At 46.4% G+C, this 21,750-nt stretch overlaps 1 protein-coding gene across 2 annotated transcripts in view; it reads left to right on the forward strand.

Moving 5' to 3' along the window:
• The first annotated feature begins 360 nt into the window (after nucleotides 1-360).
• Nucleotides 361-21,750, forward strand: part of Gria1 (glutamate ionotropic receptor AMPA type subunit 1) — a 328,214-nt gene continuing 306,824 nt past the window's right edge. For both annotated transcript variants that reach the window (XM_059270597.1, XM_059270596.1), the window contains exons 1-2: nucleotides 361-660; nucleotides 3,625-3,762. In XM_059270597.1, coding sequence (XP_059126580.1) covers nucleotides 579-660; nucleotides 3,625-3,762 — 220 coding nt within the window. In that variant the 5' untranslated portion in view covers nucleotides 361-578. The remainder of the gene's footprint in view (nucleotides 661-3,624; nucleotides 3,763-21,750) is intronic.

Consider the following 21,750-nt stretch of genomic DNA (forward strand, 5'->3'; position numbering starts at 1 on the left):
GGGAAAGCACCTCTGACCCTCCATCCCCCTCCGTCCTCTGCACCCACAGAAAGGAGAGTGAGGTGAGGATAGGGGAGGCAGGGGTGATGGGGTAGGGGAGGTCAGTACAGGAACTCTGAGCTGGCTCCTGGGTATCATCAGCATAGAGAGCTGGCAGCCTGAGAGAGAGAGAGAGAGAGAGAGAGAGAGAGAGAGAGAGAGAGAGAGAGAGAGAGAGAGAGAGAGAAGAATGGGAGGGTGAGAGAGGCTGGCTGGCTGGCTGGCTGCTGGAGAAGAGGAGGAGAGCAGAGGGAGAGAGAGGGGAGCAAGCTGGCGCTCCAAGCATGAGGACGGGCTGCTCCCGGCTCAGTTAATCTGGCTGTCAGTCGGTGTTAACGCTGCAGTTTAACTGCTCGGCTCCCCTTCCAAGAGAAGCAAGAGAAGCCTCACAGAAGGAAGGGAGGAAGGAAAGAAGCAAGCAAGGAACGGCAGGAGGAAAAGAGCCGGCAGAGCAGCAAGAAGAAGAATCAAAGGAAGGGGAGGGAAGACCAAATCTATGGTTGGACCAGGGCTTCTTTTCCGCCAATGTAAAAAGGAATATGCCGTACATCTTTGCCTTTTTCTGCACCGGTTTTCTAGGTGCGGTTGTGGGTGCCAATTTCCCCAACAATATCCAGATAGGTGAGTGAGGGGGGCAGCCGGGGAGGGACTTTGGGGATCTGGCCAGGGATTTTTTTTTTTTTTTTTTTTTTGAGGGGAGATTTCTCAACCCATTCCCAGTCGGGAGCTGTTGTGCTTGGCCATCGAAAACCAGGATAGGAGGGAGGAAGACTTGGGTTGCCTGTGGGGGATAGGGGCTCCATCCTCACCCGATGCAGCCAGCGAGGCAGCAAGGGGCACAAGGGAAGTGTCCGCTCGCTCTCGCGGGTGTGTGTGTGCACACACACACAGGTGCACATACACCACGCACTCGGAGCATGAGCGCCTGAAATGGAGGAGCCTCCGTTCCAGAGAGGGAAAAATACAGTCAGACTGTGCTTCAAACAGGGTTCAGAGTGTTTAAGGAGTTAACTCTTGCTAGGTGGATGGTGCCTGCTCTCATTGATTTATATAAATATGTATGGTGGGCGTATGTGTGTTGTGATTATATATTAAATGTGCATATATAGCCTGAGTGATGGGGAAGGCAGTGATGTCTTGGCTGGGGGAGGGGAAAGAGACCCCTCACGGAAAAGGAGTGGTGGGTACTAGGTTGATTGTCTCTGCTGAGAAACGTCCCAGACCCCACTCTGTGGCCAGAGCTCTGTGGATTCTTCCTTTTGCCATCTGCCATGCTGGGCTCTATCCCCCATTCCCTGATCCTGGAACTTCCTAGCCACCTTTTCTCCCATCCTTACCCTTTCCTCTTTAGTGCCCTGTCCACAGACACTGACACCAGTGCTCTGAGCACACAAACATGCACAGGCTTCTTCTTCACCGTACCCCCCACCACCGCAACCCCCAGCAGCAGTCCCATGCCTGGGCTCCATCCTGTCAACCTGCAGGTGGGTTTCAACACACTGCGTGCCTTTCTGTCCCCCATGTCCCTTCATTTGGTGGCTGTACTTGTATTTACGTAGGAGCTGACAGGCATTGCCATTCTCGTAACCATGGGGAAAATCCAGACGCATGAAGCAACAACACCAGTAACAGGGCTTGGGGTCAGGGTGACCAGCAGCTCAGCATCTTTGTGACCCAGCATCAACCAGGCTGCAGTGATCTGAGACATGTTGGCTGGCTGGCTTTCTACATCCTCCCCGTACCAGGGGCTGGTTTACTAAGAAGAGTTCCATCTCAGCAGCTACTGCTTTTTGTGAGAGTATTTGTGTGTGTGTGTGGGGGGGGGGAGGTAATGGTGCAGAGGGGGATCTAGTGGGCACACATGTGTCGCTAATAGCCTCTTTGGACCTCTCCAGCTTCCTGACTCCTGGTACTGTTGGGGTGGCGATGGAGTAACTTGCTTTGTTTCCTGACACCTGTTAAGCTGTATTCTGAAGTGTGTGTACGTGTGTGCATGAGCTCCTGCCTTAAAGGCAAACTTCCTGCCTCTGGGAGACACTTCCCTTGTGGCCCAGCCTGTAACTGTTCCCTCCCACCTCCCTCCTGCTCACTGCCATTTACTGTAAAGAGTGGAAAACCAAGACCAGAGGAGTGCGGGGTGTGGTCACCTGGGAGGAGAGAATGGAGCATCCCCAGCAGGAGTAATTTTTTTGTTTTTGTTTTTTTGTTTTTTTAGTTTTTTGCTAGTTTGTTGTGCCTTTTAAAATGGGGGTGTCAATGTGTGTGGAAGTCACCTGTGCCAGCCTATGGCATTTCTCATGTTTGTTCTTACCTACTGTCTCTCCTGGGCCAATTGTAATCTCTCATCAAGGAAACCTGTGGACTGGCTGCTGCAGGTATGTGTGTGCAGCATCATTGTGGTGTAAGGGCTTGGGGTGTTTATATGAGCACACCCACATTTGCCCACGCATCCCTGCAGATATGTCATGTTCAGTCTCAGTAACTGTTGCTCTTTTCAAACACAAGGGAGACACATCAGCCAGTAGAACAAATGCTGAAATTATCACCTCCGCGAGGTCGTCATCGATTCTACTTTCATGATCTCTAACACAAGCCTCAAGGTCCGTAGTTTGTTCTTAAAGCCAATCATGTATCCACTGCACAGGAAGTTATCAGTATATTACTGGAACTGTGAATTCCTGGCCAATCAGAGATGAACTTCTGTGTACACATTTGCTGTCGTCCAGCCCCTAGAAACAGCTGATGTCAATTTACAGGAATGTATTTCAATTCATTTGCACATCCACAGTATTACAAAGGAAAGCTGTGTGCCCTTGTGTCTTGGAACAAAAACCCTGGCAGGTAGCTTCCCCGATCTGTTTACTGGAAAAAGATGTTGGCAACATCTGGGCACTCTTAAGACCCCCACATCTGCAAAGCACAATGGTAACCCCTTATGTAACCAGACATTCCTAGGTATCTGGGAACATGAGCAATGAAAGACAAAAACCAGAGTTATCAGAGAAAATAAATAATGAACTTCGAAGGTAACCGGCTAGTTACATTCCGTGCAGATCTGGCCAAGTCTCAAAGCAAACAGTTACAGTGGCAGAAAAGCCCAAGAGGTCCCAGGCCTTGATTTCTGTCACTTTACAATGTTTCCTTGTAACTGAAACCTCTGTGAATAAGAAATGGGATCCAAATAAGATGAGATAAATACAGGAAAGGGGTGTGTGTGTGTGTGTGTGTGTGTGTGTGTGTGTGTGTGTGTGTGTAAACAGAGGCTTGTGGGGGTCTGGCAGAAATGAGAAAGGAGGAAATAAATTCTATAGGTCTCCTGTGTTCTCTGCCATTGCTGAGCCAAGGGGCACACAGCCAAATGTTGAGGCAGAGTGATGGGTGTTAGAGTCCTGTCCTAGAAGCTTATCCATAGAATTTAAGCTTTGGTACCCAGTTGCGTCTGTTCAGATTACTTACCAGAGAGAGAGCTATGACCATAGCTCTGGATTTGCATGGGAGAGGCCTGGGCTCTCTGGGATGGGCTACTGTGCAATTGAGACTTGTCTCTATCCCAGACTTACTACATTGCCTTTTCTTCCCTTCCAGGGGGATTATTTCCAAACCAACAATCGCAGGAACATGCAGCTTTTAGGTTCGCTTTGTCACAACTCACAGAGCCCCCCAAGCTGCTTCCCCAGATCGATATTGTGAACATCAGTGACAGCTTCGAGATGACTTACCGATGTAAGTAATGGCTGCTATTCCTGACATGTCTTTCTGCGCTAGACCCGTGATGGGAGGGCCCGTGGGTAGGTGTTGTTGTTGCAAAAATGACTCCTAGTCCTCATTTGTCTTCGTGAGAGAAGGCCCTTCAAGGGAAAATTCCAGAGCCTTTTAAGGGATCCCCACAGTCTGTATTGTGACCCTGCTGTGCTTCGTGGAATGGGTGTGCTTTTTCACCATCAGTGAGCTTTAACCGTCAGCCTGGCGGGGTCTCGGGTTGACTGCATCCGGCTTACTCCACTGGGGCCTCTTGATCCAGGAGTTTCACAAATAGGCCACTGCTGAGAGATGGAGAAGGAACAGCTCTGACTTGAAGACAATGGGGTTTAAAAATGCCTCAGCCATTTCCTGCCCACCACTTAGGAGAACAAAGGTGTGCCTATGTTTTGTAAGCACAGGTCGATGTGAAGCGTGTCCTATTTGGGCAAAGTGGATAATAATTATTGAAATGTGGGGGCTAGGTGATTTCCAAAGAGGTGTGAAGTGACTGCCTGCTTAAGACAGGTTATAGATTAAAAAGAGAAGGATCTTAGAAGTCTATATAGTTTTAGTGATGACCTTGGAGTATAAAACAGAACACAGGTCATCTGCAGAATGGCAAGGAGGAGCTACAGCAGAGACATCTGGGGTGACAGTATTATAAAATGTGTTGAGCAAATTCCGCTGACACAGGAACCTAACAAGTAAATCTGGGGGGAGGGGGAGCAGGCTTGTATGGCTGTCACTCTGTGTCAGATGAAAGCCTAAAAATTAATCAGTAGAGACATTGTCCCTCTGGGGACTAAGCTCTAGTGGAAATGTGTGGCAAGAAAGTGTAAGCTTCTAGAATGAGAAAGAACAATTGCAGACCCCAGACTGGACTGAGTTGGCACTGTAGGTTTGGTGAGCCACCATTGGCTTCATGACCTCTGCTGAACTACCAATGGCTGAAGGCATGGATGTGTCTTTCATCTCTCCCACACTCCCTTATGGGGGCCTCTCAGTGATTGCTGCTGGTGAGACTTTAAAGTCTCCAAATAAGAATCCAGAATTTCCTCTGCCTCTAAGATCACACCCAGGATAGTGTTGATATGAATTTCAGGAATTACAATTTCCCAGAGGGTTTTGGAAAATGCGTCATGGACATGGATAGTGGTATTTGTTGTCATTCATTGATTGATGGCTACAGACCTTGTGGAATTCGCTGCTTTGGGGGATTGTCTGTTTTAATTCTTGATGGAGCTTTGCAGAGAACTGTTGTCACCCACTTTGTGACAGGAGCCAGAGGTGGGACAGCTATGGAACTTTCACAAGGTCGGTAGAGAAGTCAATAGTGGTCTTGTAACCATCTTCTACCCTCACTCCACATTCCTGCTGACTATGATAAACAGATAGATCCACCTATCCTTAAGATACCTTAGTGACAGTGGCTGAAGTAACAGAGGATGTTCTGATGAGGCAGTGGCCTGATAAGCACCTAAAGAGATAAACTCCAGTTCCAAGCTACACCTGTGACCTTGCACAGGAGTGGCCCAGTGGATAATAATGTAACTACTCTGAATTCTGGAAAAGCCCAGGTGGAAGATCTTGTCTGGTGTATTATTTGCTATATTAGTTGATTGACCAAATACTTGACAAGAAGTAGCTTGAGGTGGGAAGGGTTTATTTGGGCCCATAGTTTGAGGACACAGTCCCTTGTGACAGTGACGACTGGGTGGCAGAAGCCTAAGGCTATTTGCCCACATTTGAGTAGATCAGGAAGCAGAGAAAGAGGGATGTTAGGGTTCTAGTGGTTTTCTCTTTCTCCATTTTTATTCAGCCTACTACCCCAGGCCATGGATAGCATTTCTTGCATTCAGGGTGGGTCTTCCCCACTCAGTAAATGCCCCCAGACATTCCCATAGGTGTGCCTCACTAATGCCCTTGGTAGTCTTGTAAAACCGGCCAGTCAGCTTGTTGTGAAAATCAACAATCGCAGTCATTATGTGGAAGAAAAGAGTTAACACTGAATCTTTGGGGTGTAGGTCTGCGAAAACATCCCAGAAAGAAATTGAGAACCAATGCAGAGCAGGTGTTTAGCTGTTGGATAACTTCTCAATTCCTTTTCCTGTGTCGTAGAGAAGGTCCATGAGGGGAAGGTTTGAGGGGGAAATCAGTGTCTATACCACCCAAACCTCTTGTATGCTTAAGCAAGTATGGAGATACCTTTTGGGTCTGGAGAGGAAACTCAGCAGTTAAGAGCATAAACTGCTCTAGTAGAGGACCCAAATTCAGTTCCCAGAACCTACATCTAGTGTCTCAACAACCACCTGTAACTCCAGATGTAGGGGATCTGACACCTTCCTCTGGCCTCCATTGCTACCAGCACACAGTATGTGTGTTGAGGGATGTCTTTAGAGAAGAGGCCCCCAATTTCATTGCATTGGTCAAACTTTCAAAGGAGCTCACTGCCCAACAAGGACAAGAGAATCAATAAGAATAAATAGCTGGTACATGTACTCTCATCTCACAGGGCCGAAAAGTGAAGATACTGAGTGTCAAGACAAGATGATAAGGACACAATGAGGAGAAAATGTTCGAAGGCAAGAGGTGCTGTTTCTTGTCTGTTATCTTCACAGTCCAAGACCTGATCTTGCAGAGAACTGCTGGCTGCCTATTGGGGAGGTAGAATCATGACACAGGCAAGGTTGCCCATTATGAGCAGTGGATCTGAGGTTTTGAACTTGATGCGTGCTGTATGCTGGCACACAGGTTGTTACTCATTTCTGCTTTGTGAGTCTGGCTGTTCTTTCAATGTTTCTTTAAGCTTCGAACCAAGATGGACATTGGAAACACAGATAGGATAAAACATTGGCTTTTAACTAGATTATACCCCCGAAGGGGACACAGGAAGGCTATCCAAGAAGCAATAAAGCCATTTATACTTAGACCTTCAGTTTCTGCTCTTTAGTTCTGAGATCAGAGAGAATGGGGAAGAACTGGGGAAGCAGTGGCATTTTACTTCCTGTCTGCTAATTTCACAGGAGGCTATGGAACCCGTTGTGACTATGTTTGTGTGGCCTAGCAGTGTGGAAATCTGTACATCTCTCCCAGTTTGAACTGAGTAAACGCCATCAAAGAGAGATAATGGTTCTTGGCAGAATGAGTTAATTCATCAGACATAGAAAACTAAGTAAAGTATGTTATTCAGATTTAACTTTGTGTGTGCACTGACTTCAGAAAATGACCAAGTGTTTATCATTCGATTTGATCATTCAATTTTGTTTTCGATGCATTTTGCTATTCATTATCCCTCCACCAGAGGGTGGAGAAAGGAAGGGAGAGGACATGTATGAGCTGTCCCTGCTAGAAGTTTCAGCAACAGGCAGTCGAAGAGGGAGAGTGATGAACACAGGGCAAGGGATGCAGGAGAGACGGACAGAAGCATCCTGACTACTGCTGGCCCAAGTGAGAGTCTGGTGTCTTTGTAAGGACATTTCTCACCTACCATTATTGGGGGGAGGGGGTGATTACATCATCAAAGCCAAATATCTCCTTCCAAGTCTACAGAGACGGGGTAGGGGCAGCTATCTATAAAGCAGTGTTTACAGGCTGGCTTCATGCCTTTATGTGGTAAGAGAGAATAAGTGAACATGTGACAAGCTAAGTGGAGCTTTAGATAGCACTCTGAGAAGCACTGTTACAGGCTCATCTTACCTTTTCAAGTGTTCTTTCATTCATTATTCCATTCGTTCTTTTGTATCACACACACACACACACACACACACACACACACACACACACTTCCTACTTCATGCCAAGCCCTGTGCCAGATGTAGGGACTATAAGGAGCCAAAAAAACAAAAACAAAGAGCAGAGACCCAGTTTTGTGCATCCTGTGGTTTCCTGGACTTCTACGCACATAGCATTCACCCAGAGGGCTGGTTTAAAGCAAGGCTCAGCAGTGGCTTCTCTTCTTCCAGAATCAGAATATTCAAGAGTGGACCCAAAAGACTATGCTGTTTAGTATGGGCACCACAGCTTAAGCAACTCTTTTATCTAAAAAGTCTTCCATTTCTTCAGTAAGCATTTCTGAGCCCTTTACCAAACCCAGGCATAACGTTAAGTACCAGAAATGCAGACAAAGCTAAGACACGTTCTCTGCCCTGAAGGACTTTATCCCCATCGAGGCATACTGTCCTGAAAGAGAAAATTAAAATGTAATGTTGTACGTGCCTTAGCAGAGATTTCTAAGGAGTGTTAGAAGCACAGGGAGGCACAGGGTTGGCCTTGCAGAGAGTGGGGAGGAGAAGGAGGGAAGACAGGAAGGGAGGCACTTTCTGGGCTGAAAGAATAGCGGGTGTAGAGGGGACACATTACTGAACGTCCCCTCCCAGACCGCTAATAGTTCTCCAGGTGGGCTTCTCAACTCAGCGTCCATCACATGCTGTGAAAAGGGTCACAAACGACCACACACAAGCCTCTTCTGGAACAGAACAGAGACTGTCGTGCAAAAGTAGAAAGTATATACAGACTTTATAAAGAAAGTAGAAGTGAGGCCTGCTTGGGAAGTGGAAGGGGACTAGTGTGAGTGGAGAAGATAGGAGGGAGAGCAAAGGGTGACTATGGTCAAGATATTACTACATGGGTGTGTGGAAGTGTCACGGGGAGAACACAATTATCCATAAGTAATACAGCTGATACAATTTAAACATTGTTATTAAAAGATGAAGCAGCCTTAAAACCCCAGGTCTATGTAGCCTAGATTAATAGAAAAGGAATGTGTAGTAACCACCTGAATGGACCCCTGCCCAACCAGTCCAATTCTCTTACTTAACCCACCGGTTCTGGAAACATTGTCCCTGCAAGCCTCATGGACCTCTCAAGCAGCTCTGCCTGTGTGGAGTGCCTATCCATGGCTAGAAGGTGAATTGGTCTCCTGAAAGGGCATGTCTCCACACACTGTGGTCCCAAGTTTACATGCAAACATCCCCAACATCAATGAGCAAAGTCCAGGGCTTACTCACACAGTATGAACATGGCAATAGCCTAAGTCACAGTCAGGTGGAGGGCAACGTCTCTGCCACAGTGGGGTTCCTATTGTAGACCCACTTGGAATTCCCAAGGGTCTTCTCACAAGGCTTTGGGTGCTGGCCACAGGCAGAGGCCTCTTAGTTGCTGTATAAGCTTTCACATATCACATCAAGGCTTCAGACTCACAGTCCACAGATTCATGTTGCTCACCCTTCAGAATGCATTTCAGAAGGCAGACAGAAACCAGCTTTTCTATCTCTTTAAAAAAAAAATAATAAGGCACTAAGCAATGCTGGATACACATTCCTACCCACTGTCTACTGTCTAGAACTGAGAATTACTCTGTTGGTTTTTTTTTTTCCTTTTTAATATAAAACATAAGCTTCCAGGTTTAGGCAAGCTCTCTCTATGCCCTGCCATTCATGTGGCTGTGAAAAGCCGATGATTTTGCATGACCAGATCTGTGCACAAGCCAGCACTCATATTGATGTATTCCCTTTAGTGTCCCGTATTATGTTATTTTATTCCAATGCTGCTCATTCACCCTGTAAGGAACAGTAAAGGGCACAAAAGATGTATAACACCTGCTCATTGCTCAAAAAACAACCAGCCTTAATGTAGAAAGGAAGAGAATATACCTGGTGATGGGGTGAGCAGAGGCTGTTCCGAAGCTCTGTCCTGTCACTGAGTCATCCCAGATGTTGTCTTCGCTATAACAATCCCTCTTTATAGATGCCGATACTGATTGTTGGCACACTATGCAAAAAGAGCCTAACTTAGTCTTTGAAGGCAATTTGTGGGGAGGGGGGCTTCAGAGCCAACGACCTTTTCCTCTTTTATTGCAAAGGGGAAAAAGCCCAGGGAATGTGTGCTACAGCGGAAATGGAGGCTGATTCAGGGTCACGTAAGACAGACACTGTGACTGTGGAGGGCGGGACGTCTGATGAAGGGAGGCTTGAGTGGGCATTGGAAGGTGGAAAGGATGCAAGTAATGGAGAGGAAGGGAGATGCTTGTGCTGTGGGATGTTCTGTATGTTAAATGTGTTGCTCTGATTGGTTAATAAATAAAACACTGATTGGCCAGTAGCCAGGCAGGAAGTATAGGTGGGGACAAGGAGAGAGGAGAATTCTGGGAAGTGGAAGGCTGAGGCAGAGAGACGCAGCCACCATGACAATCAAGATGTAAGGTACCGGTAAGCCACGAGCCACGTGGCAACTTATAGACTAATAGAAACAGGTTAATTTAAGATATAAGAACAGCTAGCAAGAAGCCTGAGGCATTAGGCCAAACAGTTTAAATAATATAAGTGTCTGTGTGTTTATTTTATAAGTGGGCTGTCGGACTGCCAGGGCTTGGTGGGACCCGGAGAGAAACCTCTAGCTATACACTTGGAGAGGATCAAGTCACAACCTCAATATCCCCTTAACCACACTCTACGTGCCCATTTTCTGAGCTGGAGAGCAGAGCGTCTGTATTCTGTACTCTGTGGGATGACTTTTCCTGGAGCAGCATGAAGGAACATAGACAGGGCCCCACATAGGGCCCCAATGACAGGCCAGTACAATGATGCCACCTAAGTCTAGCTTAGTGAACTACAGAGTCTATAACGGGGTTACTACAGGAATATGAGTGAGGGGGTATTCAAAGGCAGCTACCTCACCAAAAGGCCCATTGTAGCGTGAAAGCTGCCTCCTGGGAGCTCCAGCTTGGCTCTCCAAGCAGCTTGACTGACTCTCCTGTCCCCAACAACTGCTCGCAGCTTTGATAGCCTTGGGACGGGGCGTGCATACTTTTACTAGTACCAGGAGTTTCCTGAACCTTCAGAGGCTCCTTTATTTCCTGTCTTATGAGTGTCTCTTCTCCACTGGGAAGGGATTGTCTCAATTCAGAGGAAATGGCTACACTGCTCACCCAGCACACCCACACCATGCCCCTAGCTGAGGGCAGATGTCTGCATTTCTCTGGTTGATATGACAACCTGCTGGAGCTCCTCTGTCTTCATCCATGTTCTCACGATAGGATACACGGGTGTTGACGCTGGTGTGCAGTCGACTCTCGGTTCTCTTTCTGAATGGGGCCTTATTGATAACTACCTCTTCCTCTGGGTAAATACCTCTATTGGGATGAGGGAGATGGCTGTTTTCTTCTCAGAGCCTTAGGGCAAAGTGGTCCCCTGAGCTGTTTGGGAAACTGGTAACGTTCATAGATGAATTCAGTCACTCAAAGCGTCCATCACTGCCTTCCCAGCAGTGGATGTCCCATCATGCCCCTTCCACACCACGCAGGCAGCTGCTGCTATCACATTCTCTCCAATGTGACCTCAAACTCCCTCTCACTTCAGCATTCTAAGTGGCTACTGCAAATTGGTCAGAGTTGACTCCAGAGATGAAATCCATTTGCCATTACAGGGCATTGCAATAGGAACTGAGGGAAAAGAAGCATACCAAATATTGATTCTCCCTTAAGAGGCTCGGGGTCTTGAAGAGTAAATAGGCTTGAACAAAGAGATGATAAAAAGATCTCTCTCTCTCTCTCTCTCTCTCTCTCTCTCTCTCTCTCTCTCACTCACTCTCTCGCTCTCACTAGCTCTCTCTTACTCTCACTCTCTCCTCTCCTGCCCTCCCTCACTCTCCTCCTTCTCTTCCCTCCCCTCCCTCCTCTCCCTCCTTTCCCTCCCTTTTCCTCTTTTCTTCTCATTTCCTTACCGCCCCCTTTTCTCTTTCTCATGCATGTTCATTAGAGGGAACTTCTCCTGAACTTCCCTCTTGTTGTAGGTAAAATTCCAGCTGGAGCCTTGTAGGTCCCATCAAACAAGAGGATTCAAGCAGAAACCAGAAATGCAGGTGGGCTGAAGACATGCCACAGATGTACCGTGTGTGGTGCAATAAAAGGGGATTGGATTCTCCAGGTTCACATGTGAAGATCTGGATTCAAACAACAGACTTCTTCAGATAGTCTTGGAAGTGTCCAAGCATCCTTCTGCCTTGTGTGTTTCTGCATGCAAGTGCATACATCTGTGCAGAGATCCATGCATGTATATGTTGTACATGCACGTCGAGGTCAAAGTTCAGCCTCTGGTGGTGTTCCTCAGGAGTCATCCACCTTGAGTTTTTTGTCTGTTTGTTTGTTTCTGAGATAAGCCTCTTGGTGAGATCTGGGGCCCATGGATTCTGCTAGGCTAGGCTGGCTAGCTAGAGAGCCCAGAGATCCACCTGACTCTGTCTCTCCAGGTTTGAAAATGTGCACCATCACTCCTGGCTTTGCAGAAAAACGGAGGATTGAGTTCAGATCCCAGTGCTTGTAAGACAAGCACTTCGTCATCTGAGCATCTCCTGGACCCCTAGGACTTCAGAGATAGAAGCACCTTTCTGACCTTCAGGTTGGAGATGGTCCTTAAACCAACCAAGACCAGGAGGGCAACGGCACCCCACCCCAATGTGAAATAGCCACATGTTGTACAGAAATGCCGACATGCTCATTCGAGAGTCCAGGCATGTTCAAGGAGAGCTTACTGTTAAAGCCAATCAGAAGACTGCCTGTGCTCATGGTGTGTCCCAGCTAGGAACAACTGCAGATGAGTCAAGTAAAGCAATTGACTTCATGAGTGTGCTCAAGGGCCAGGTCTCCAGGAAAGCATGGAAACCATAGGAGCCAGCTCTAGTCAGGGATGTAGGGAGGGGGTCTGAGCTGAGTACAGAAGCTTGTGATGGTTGTGTTCTAGGCAGAGACATGCTGAAGAGACACAGGTAGGTGTGTGGCTACAGCCAGATTGTGTTCAACATTCTAAGCCAACACCTGCAAATTTTAAGCAAAGAAGTGCTTCTTCAGACTTTGATTTTCTCAAAGGGAGTCAGATACTGGTCCTGGTCTCCCCCTCCTTAAAGTGAAGGGTAGTGAGTAGATGGGAGGTGGTGTTTTGCCACACAGCAGCCTGAAGACTTTGGGCTGGAGTACAATGGCCTCTGCTCCATGACTCCTATATCCAATATAGGGTGAAGACAGGCAGGAAACAGGGCAAGAGACACTGGGAGGAAGGGGAGGCTGATGGCATATGGATGGGTGGCTGTAATATGTAGTTTTGGGGGCCCATAGGTGAATCTCTGTGAAAGCTGCTGGCTGATGTAGGCAGGGCATGGAATTCTGGAGACCCTGTGTACAGCAGGGAATCGTACAGCTCTCCTAGCATGGAAGCTGGACAGCAATGGAGTCCAGTCTGTCCATATGGGGGGATGGCGTTCTCAAATTCCCACTTCCTCCTCTTATGCTTTACAGTGCCCCTCCTGCACTCCTTCCTCACAGGCCTGTATTTCTTTCAGGTAATGTAGCATATGTCCATTATCACAGTAGTTGGTGGACTGAGACAGGAGGATAGCCATGAATCTGAGGCTATATCTGCCACACAGTGAGTTAGAAACCAATCCGGTATATATAGAAAAATCCTGTGGAAAAAGAGACGGGAGGAAGGGAAGAGAAGAGAGACAGGAAAGGAGGGAAGGAGGGAGAGAAGAAATGCTGTCCCGTCAGCCCCAGCTCTGTCTCCTCCTCGGAGCCATCTTTGCTTTCTTGATCCACTCTTCTCTGCATCTCAGTCCCAAGCACTTTCCACACAGTCATCCATCCCACACCCTTTAGTCACAGTCTCTGTCTCCTCTGCTCACTGGGAGAAGAGGCTGGAGGTCCATGACCTTGGCTTGTTCAGAGTCTCATTGTCATCACCACAGAGTAGTGTGCAGTGGTGCTAACCGAGTGAATGAATGAGTGTTGCACCAGCAATGGTGGTGTGGAAGGCAAGGCTCCCTGTGGCTGTGGGACTGGGGGACACCCTGATTCTCTTGAATTCTGGGAGTTCTGGGAGGCTGTATTTCAAATCCCCATGTGGTTATGATGTATGGCTGAAAAGCAACAGAGTGAAAGCCAGATGTGAGTCATTCCTGCAGCTCTGGATAATTTTGAGGGCTCTGAGTAAAGCATCAGGCACCTCTGTTTTGCATGTGTATTATGTATGTGTGTGCATGTATATGTGTGATTGTGGTCTGAGCATGTGTATGTACTCAGGTGCACACACATATATGCCCATCAGCAGAGAAGAGAGGAGGGCATGGGAAATCCTTCTCTGTCAGTCTCCGCCTTGTTCCTTTAAGACTAGGTCTCTAACTGAATCTTAAACTCAGCTGATGGTCAGCAGGCCCCAGCTATCACCCTGTGTGTGTCTCCCACAACACTGGAGTTACAAGCTCATGCGTGGCCTTGCCAAGTGGGTACTAGATTCTAAACTCAGGTCATGATTGTGCAGCAAGTACTCTAACCCACTGAAGGCGCTGTCTTTTAAAGTACAGCATCACTAAAGCCCGGCTTCTTCACTGCAGATGTGTGAGCTGCGTCTCCTTCATACATGTTGATGCTCCTCTTTGGAACCTCAGTTTCATTCAAAAGATTGTGAAGATAACATGGACCACACACCCACCGTTATCGTGGGGAGGGGGACTACATGACGAAGGGATTCACATCTCCTTTCCACCCAGACTCTCCATGGGGGAGACTTCGCTTCTTCTGACATGAGGAAGTGGCTCTCAGTTGGGGTGTAATGGTCTGAGTATTTCCAGTTTGCTTTCATCTGTGTGCTGGTGGGTTCTCCTCACCCTCTGGTCTGCCTGCAGCTACCTTCCAAGGCATGGTGGCAGCCCTCCTTCCCTGCCTCGGTGCATGTCGTCTGGTCACATGGCCCTGCACATAGGAAGCAGCTTGCTGTACTTCCTGCTAGCTTGGTTAAGGGATACCAGGTGCTCAGGTTACTAGACATTTCCTTCCAACACCTGTAGCCCTCTCTGTGCTCTTTGGTACGTCCTGGCCAGTCATCCTCAAAGCACAGGAAAGCCCAAGGCCACTGGAGGTCCAGGACTCAGGGGTTGCCAGAAAAAAACAGTACATTCTGAATCAGACGGGTTGAGGTTAATGAAATTGTCACCCAGTGGCTGGGCACCTTTTAGGATCCTCATCAAGTAGAATTGTTAGGATGAAAGGGATTCTCTGAGATTATCTTTTATTTTATATACTTCAAGTACTGCATTTTACAAAACTTCATGGGAACAGAGATACTAAACAAAATTAAATTTTGTGTAATTATAATACAAAAGATAAATTTCCCATCTTTTTTTGTAAACATATCAACTAAGACTTAGTAGGTGTGTTTGCTGCTTTATAACATGATTTTTGTACTTATCGTAGCAGTCAGACTACTTCTGTTACACATTCTTAACAGCTTCCCAAACGATCCTATACATCCATAATCTGCCTTACATATACAGCGTCCTTTTATTGGGTGTCAAATTTATAGCCTTTTTGTCTTCTTAAGAACAACATGTGATAATTGTCTTAAAAGCTTTTTTAAAAAAATAAATCCTTCTTAAATGGAAGGGATTTTTGCTTGGTTTTGTTTAATATTTTAAAATTACATTTGTTATGTTCCTTGTGCAAGTGTATGCATGCATGTATGGGGGTCAGAGGACAACTTGCAGGAGTTGGTTCTCTCCTTCCACTTTGTGGACCCTGGGGAGCAAATTCAAGTAGTTAGACTTGGCGGCAGGCGCCTTTAACTCCTGAGCCATCTTACCAGCCTTATTTCAGAAATTTTAAATCTGATTTTATGAGCAATAAGATCAATAGAACTATTTGCCGAGAGCTTAAACGTAATAATTAGTATAGCAGGATTCTGATCACTTGCCGGATGCTGGTGCTGACAAGCATTTGCAGAATGAACTTCTGTGTCTGGTTATTTTCCAGATGTTCAGTATGGGGTGCTAAAAGCAGAGTCTCTGGGTCATTAGAGCAAGCCAATGCCATTACTCATCTGAAAGGGCTTTGGAAAATCAGAAGTGCTGGGGAAAGGCAGGGTGATATAATTACCCAGGCTTCTCATCCATTAACATAAACATACCGTGAATACAATGTGACTAATTAATCTTTAATGTCTTCCTGTGAGGGTGGTCATTATCTATGAATGGATCTTTTTTCAGGATGGGAAAAATTGAAATCATGAGGCTAAGTTTATCCCAGGCACCAATATGTTTGCATGGCTAACTTGTCTCACATGGTCCAGTCCATAAGGGTGGACATAAGAAAATCCTTGTTTGTAGGGATAAAGGCCAACCCTGTTTGTGCAGGGGACAGTCAAGGCTCCATGGTGACAAGCGGTAAAAACCCACTTCTCTGAGTAGTTTTTGTTTCAGTTCCTCTCTGGATTCAAGGACTTGAATTGGCATTAAGATGGGGGCAGGGCCTCTTGATCGTTAGGCTTAGCTTTGGAGTCAGACACAAATCAGCCCAACAACACTAGCACCCCTCACTGGCCCAAAGTCCAGTGGAAGGAAGAGGAACCTCCCTTTGCCATCAGCAATATAACATCTTGGTGCTGGTGTCGTTGAATGAAAACCTGGGCACGTGCTCATTTCTGAATGTGTGTATTGGTGAAATTATTATGGCCACTCCACGTAGTTAAAAGGGAGGTTTATTTTGTGGGGTAACTTAAAAGTAAAGGGATTAGTTACAGGGTCTGGGAAAGGTGTGGCGCAGTCCGGCGGTGTTCTCTGGAGAACTCTGCTCGGTCTACCTCCAGCGTCCAGGGTCCAGGAACCAAGAGAGACGGCACATCCAGATCTCGGGTCTTCAGGGTCCTCTCTCGGCCCCGCCTTGTAGGCGTGACAGTTACCGAAGCCTCAATGGGGGTTGGAACTTCCAGATCAAAGCTGGTATGGCTACCCACTACATGTGTAGTGGATGTTAATCTCTCATGATTGCCCCAGATGTAGTCAAATGATCATCCTTAACACTTGGAGGGTGAGAGTCAGCAAATGATTGCTGGCTTGAAGCAGCCTTGTCCATAATGATACCACCTTGAACATATCTGTGCTCATCTAGTCAGGCTGCCCGATGGACATGGACACTGGGGAGAATCGTTGCCCCCAGAAGAAACCAGTATGTTATCACTCACAGAATGGAGGTCAGGTGCTCAAGAGCAAAATGAGACAGGTATCCTCCTACAGCATGCCTCTGTAGCAGGAAAAATTCAGAGAGGAGGGAGCCCAACCATTGTAGACCATGTCCATGTGCTGAACTGGAAGAGTCTTCAAGGGAGAAGTTAAGAAAAGATCAGAGGTCAAGGTGGGCAGCAGGTTTGGAATTGAGACTGATTCATTAAATTGAGCCATGCGAGGTTTTTGATAATGCCTGCCCAGCCAGGAGCAAACCTGTACCCATAGAACGATTGGAACAGTGCTGTCCACTTGAATGGGTGTCCCTTGAGGCTGCTTTCTGAAGTGTGTTAAGTCTAAGGACCCTGTCAATCTCCAGACACCCGTACACTCTCCCTCCCAGTGGCAAGGCAGTCCCTGCTCGGCTCACTCAATCTACTGTGCACAAACACTTTCACAATCCCAGTTGGGATCTTGGCTACAGATTTGCTAAGCCCACATCACCAGATGGTCCCATCTTCTAATTGGTTCCATCTCCTCTAGTTTTTGGCAGAAATGAAGCTTTCCTGGGCCTGAAGAAGGGAAGCCAGGGAGATCCAGGATCACAAGAAGGAGGCTTTAACCCAGGCTAAACAGACTGAGATCCTAAGCTGGTGCTTATCGAAGGGAAGGGCGGCATGGTTCTCTTTTACAGGAGGTCATGAAGTAACAGTGTTTTGTCATTCTCCAGCAAGGGATTGCCATGGCTGGAAGGAGATGCAGCTACAAAGGCCAGCTGATCTAGTGCAGGATGTTCATGAAGTCATTAGTTTTTTGCAAGCTTAGTGGTAGGTGACATTATTATTGTTAGACAATTCTTTATCTCTCTCCTCCAACTCGGCGATTGATTCATATTGTGCCTGCTCATGTGACTCCCTCTGGAAAATTGTCTATTCATAGACCTGTTTCAAGCAAGACCCATGGAAGAGCATGCCCGGACAGCCCTGCCGGTCCTGGGAGAAAGAGAAGCACAGGTGTCAGTGGTGGCCAGACAAACTCCTGCACTCAAGTCACAAGCAGAGCGACCCGCAGACGTGCCGGTGCTTTAGGGGGTACATATTGTTGCACATCATCTAACAGGTGCTTCGTTGCTTTCCAATGATAACCCGTTGATAGAAGCAACCACCAAGTATCAACACTAGACTAGTCACAAGAGAAACACTGGAGGATGATAGTTCTGGTCCTGGTCTCTATAAACCAGGTATTCTAGTAAGAGAGAGAGACAATAAACACACTTCAATTTTTTTAATTATTTTGATTTTCCTTTTATTTATGTGTGTGTGTGTGTGTGTGTGTGTGTGTGTGTGTGTGTGTGTGTATGTATGCCACATGCCTTGAGATCAGAAGAGTGTATCAGATCCCCTAGAGCTGGAGTTCTAGGCCATTCTGAGCAGCCCAGTGTAGGTGCTAGGAACCTAACTCTGGGTCCTCTGCAAAATCAGGACACCCAGGGGGTACAGAAGCCCTGGGCATTCAAGGAGAGGCTAGGATTCCTAAGCACTCCTCACAGAGAGCGCATGCAGTTGGCTACACTTTCTGTCTTGACAACAGAAGATTGTGGAGTTGTTGCCTATCAGGATAGCAGGAGGTACATGTGTGTGTGCGCGTGCGTACATGCTGCGTACATGTGTGCCTGCTTGTTTCATTCTTTCACAGGAAAAGAACTACATTCTCCTAGATATCCCTTTCCAAGCATGTGATTGCAAAACAGATACTGGGTTTGAATTTCGTGTGAAGAAAATGTTAGGTTGAAGAACTTCATCTTCTCTCTCTGTCAAGTTCCCTTTGTTAATTGAAGTGGTTGATTGGAGAGGAGTCTGAGCAAACAGGACACAGTCCAGCATCCCTCATTTCTCCTGTGCCGCAGCTTCCTGGAGAGCAAAGAACATGACCTCCCTGTTATCTGCTCTCTGCTGACTTCACTCCAGACAAGAAGACCCAGCATGGGAGTGGAGGGTACACAGATGGAAACTTACAAAGGCATACGGGTTTCTGTGTCTCTAGAACCCAGGCAGGCCTTAAGTTCGGAAATCTGCTTGACACAAGTTGTCCTTCCTGACGTTTCTTCCTTCCTCCAAATTGACTCTCAGTGCCCTTGGATATTGTTTCTACCTTGGACCAAAAGTCTAAGGAACAGATTCCTTTTGGGTTACATGTAAATTTCTCAGTGGCAAAGCCCAGCCATTCATCCTTGTTTCTTGTAATCTATGGTGTGTGATGGTCTTCACACCCCTATCAGGGATGCTTACTTTACAATCCTGTGTTCGTTTAGCCTCGCTATTGGGGTTATTAATTTTAAGTAGTCATGAACGGATAGTGGTTATCACAGTAGACAATATAGACCTAATGTCCAGAATATTCCAGAAAGGAAAAAAAAAATAGCAAGCCTACAAGCTTTAAAACAAGAGCAAGCTTGCATATCCAAAAAAACCAGAAAGCAAAATAAAGCTGCTGTAAAGCACGCTGAGCAAAGAGGAAGGCAGAGTTTTGCAGTTATAAGAATTTCAGATTAATTTTAAATACAATTCAGTTAATAATGGTAGCATAAATATGTGATTTCACTTTTTTAAAAGTCACCAAGATTCTCTGTGGGAAACTGATGAAGTGGTGTAAAAATGATGTGTAACAGTCAGTGTTTGGTGCATGACAAATACTACCAATGTTTCAGTTACTTATAACAAAAACTTAACATCAATTACTGCCTTCAAATTGACTGTGATTCACCTGTCTTCAGTTGGACAATCTGAACTCCCAGAAAGATAAAGTCTACTCTATGTACCTCTCTCAGGAGTAAGAGTACAGGAAGCCAAATGTCTGGTGGAGAATCACATGGGCTAAGGCTAAGCTTTACCATGAATAGACATTTTTCTACTCAGCATCATGACCTGAAATAGTGCATTGATTCAAGGAAGGTCACATGCTTGAACCCACGGGGCAGAATGACAAAGCCACATGACAAAGAGGATGGGTGCATAATTCTCTAGTAATGACTCAGAATGCCACAGAGGGGGACAGAGAGACCAGTGCAGAAGCAACTACAGTACTGGACAGGAAGGATGATGGTGGCATTGTGCTTCGGATAGTACCTGCCATCCACTCAGACACCACCACTGTCCTGTGAGGTCATTTCTCATTCCTTCAGTAACACATTATTCATTTTCTTTTTATTTCATCAGTCTCCTTTTAAAGGGCTCTTATGGTCCGTTTTGACTTCCTACTTTCTGTACCCCCCCCCCCCATAAAAGGCCAGAACCAACTGTGGAGACCCTCAACCCTCGGAGAGCAGACAACAATAACAGGACTGTATAGCCCAAGCACCTAGAACAACAAGCCATAGATAACCCCAGGATGGGATAATAGTTAAGAATGAGGATTTTGGCTTTCCTAATTTTGGATCCCAGGTGATTTTTCTAAGCATCTTAACCTCTCAAAGCCCTGCTTTCTCATTTTGTAAAGCAACAGTGATGACACATTCCTCTTAGAGCTGTGTGGACTGAAGGAGATAAACTTAGAAAGTGCTTAGCATAAGACCTGGAGGAGAGTAAGTACCAAGTAAACGGGAGCTATTATTGTTTGTTCAATTTAATTGTTTGCGGTGACAAGCTCCTTTGGAGATGTCCTCCAGAGTCTTCATCAGACAAATCCAATGTTCTTAGCGAAATGGAGGGCATGGAGAGTAAGAACGCCCTGGATGGGGTTCTGAAATTTAGTTAGGAAATATCTAGACCCAAAGCCTCTTTGATGCAAAAATGACAGGGCGACAGAACCCCAAAATAGAGCCACCCCACTCCCTGATTCCTTTCACCATCTGCCAGGTGGTGCTCTGCGGCTCTCTGGGTCTTGCTTGGAGTCTGCTTCCTTAAAATAATAATACAATTTAAATTTGGCCCTGCATTTACCCAGGCACAACAAGGCAGCCTCCATCAGTTCAGTGCATAGCTCATGCTGCCAGGGTGATGTATAGGGTGGTTTTAACTAGTTCCTTATAAGGGAGGTGCTGATCCAAGAAAGCAGATTCTAGTATAAAGACTAATCTGAACCCAATTTTTAAAAAAATATATGTGGTTGGAGATTGTTTCTGAAAAGTTTTTTTTTTTTGTTTTGTTTTTTTGTTTTGGCCTTTTAGTAAGTAAGACAACATCGTGTTTCTAGCTTAATGGCATCTTGATCATCAGGATTGCATGAGTCCAGGGGTGATGTTACACAAAGGGGCTGTCTGAAAGTATAGATGGAAATGGGGATGTGGGAGCAGATGATTTTTCACTTATGACAGTGATGGAGGGGCTGGAGTGATGGCTCTGGGGTTAAGAGTGCTGCTTCTCTTGGAGGACCTGCCTTCAGCTCCCAGCACCCATTTGGGCAACTTACAGGTACCTCCAGCTCCAGATCCCACGCCTTCTGCTGACCTCTACAGGCACCTGCACACATGTAGAATACACAAACACCAGAGCTATAGATAAACGTAAATAAAAAAACAAAATATTTTTTAAGTGATAGCAAGTGAGCTTGGTAAGTTTGGAGATCTATATGAACCTTTGTACAAATCAAACCTTCTAGAAGATGGATTTGGGAGGAGTAGCTTGGCTTGGAACTACAAAAGATAAGGAGATCGTGCTTAAAAGACAGAATCATCCAGTTCTATCAGACCATACACCACATTCTCTTCTTCCAACAAAGGACTGACTAGAGTCATCTTTGGCCAGTGTAAAGTCACCTGCTGTCCAGTTGTGCCTTCACGTCCTCATATCTACACCACAGATTCCAGTGCAGTCATAGCAGTGAGGACACTGGGAACCCACTGGCTGCAGAGGGGTTCCCATTAGAAGTCTGGAGTTCTAAAAATGAAGCCAAGTTTCTTGGGGTGTGGGTGATGAAGGTTGGTAGTCTGGTCATCTGTTTGGTTATGATGGAGTAAGTAAGGAGAAGAACTGCTGTTGCTCAGGCTGGTGA

The sequence above is a fragment of the Peromyscus eremicus genome, chromosome 8a (assembly GCF_949786415.1).
Source record: "Peromyscus eremicus chromosome 8a, PerEre_H2_v1, whole genome shotgun sequence".
Taxonomy (NCBI): domain Eukaryota; kingdom Metazoa; phylum Chordata; class Mammalia; order Rodentia; family Cricetidae; genus Peromyscus; species Peromyscus eremicus.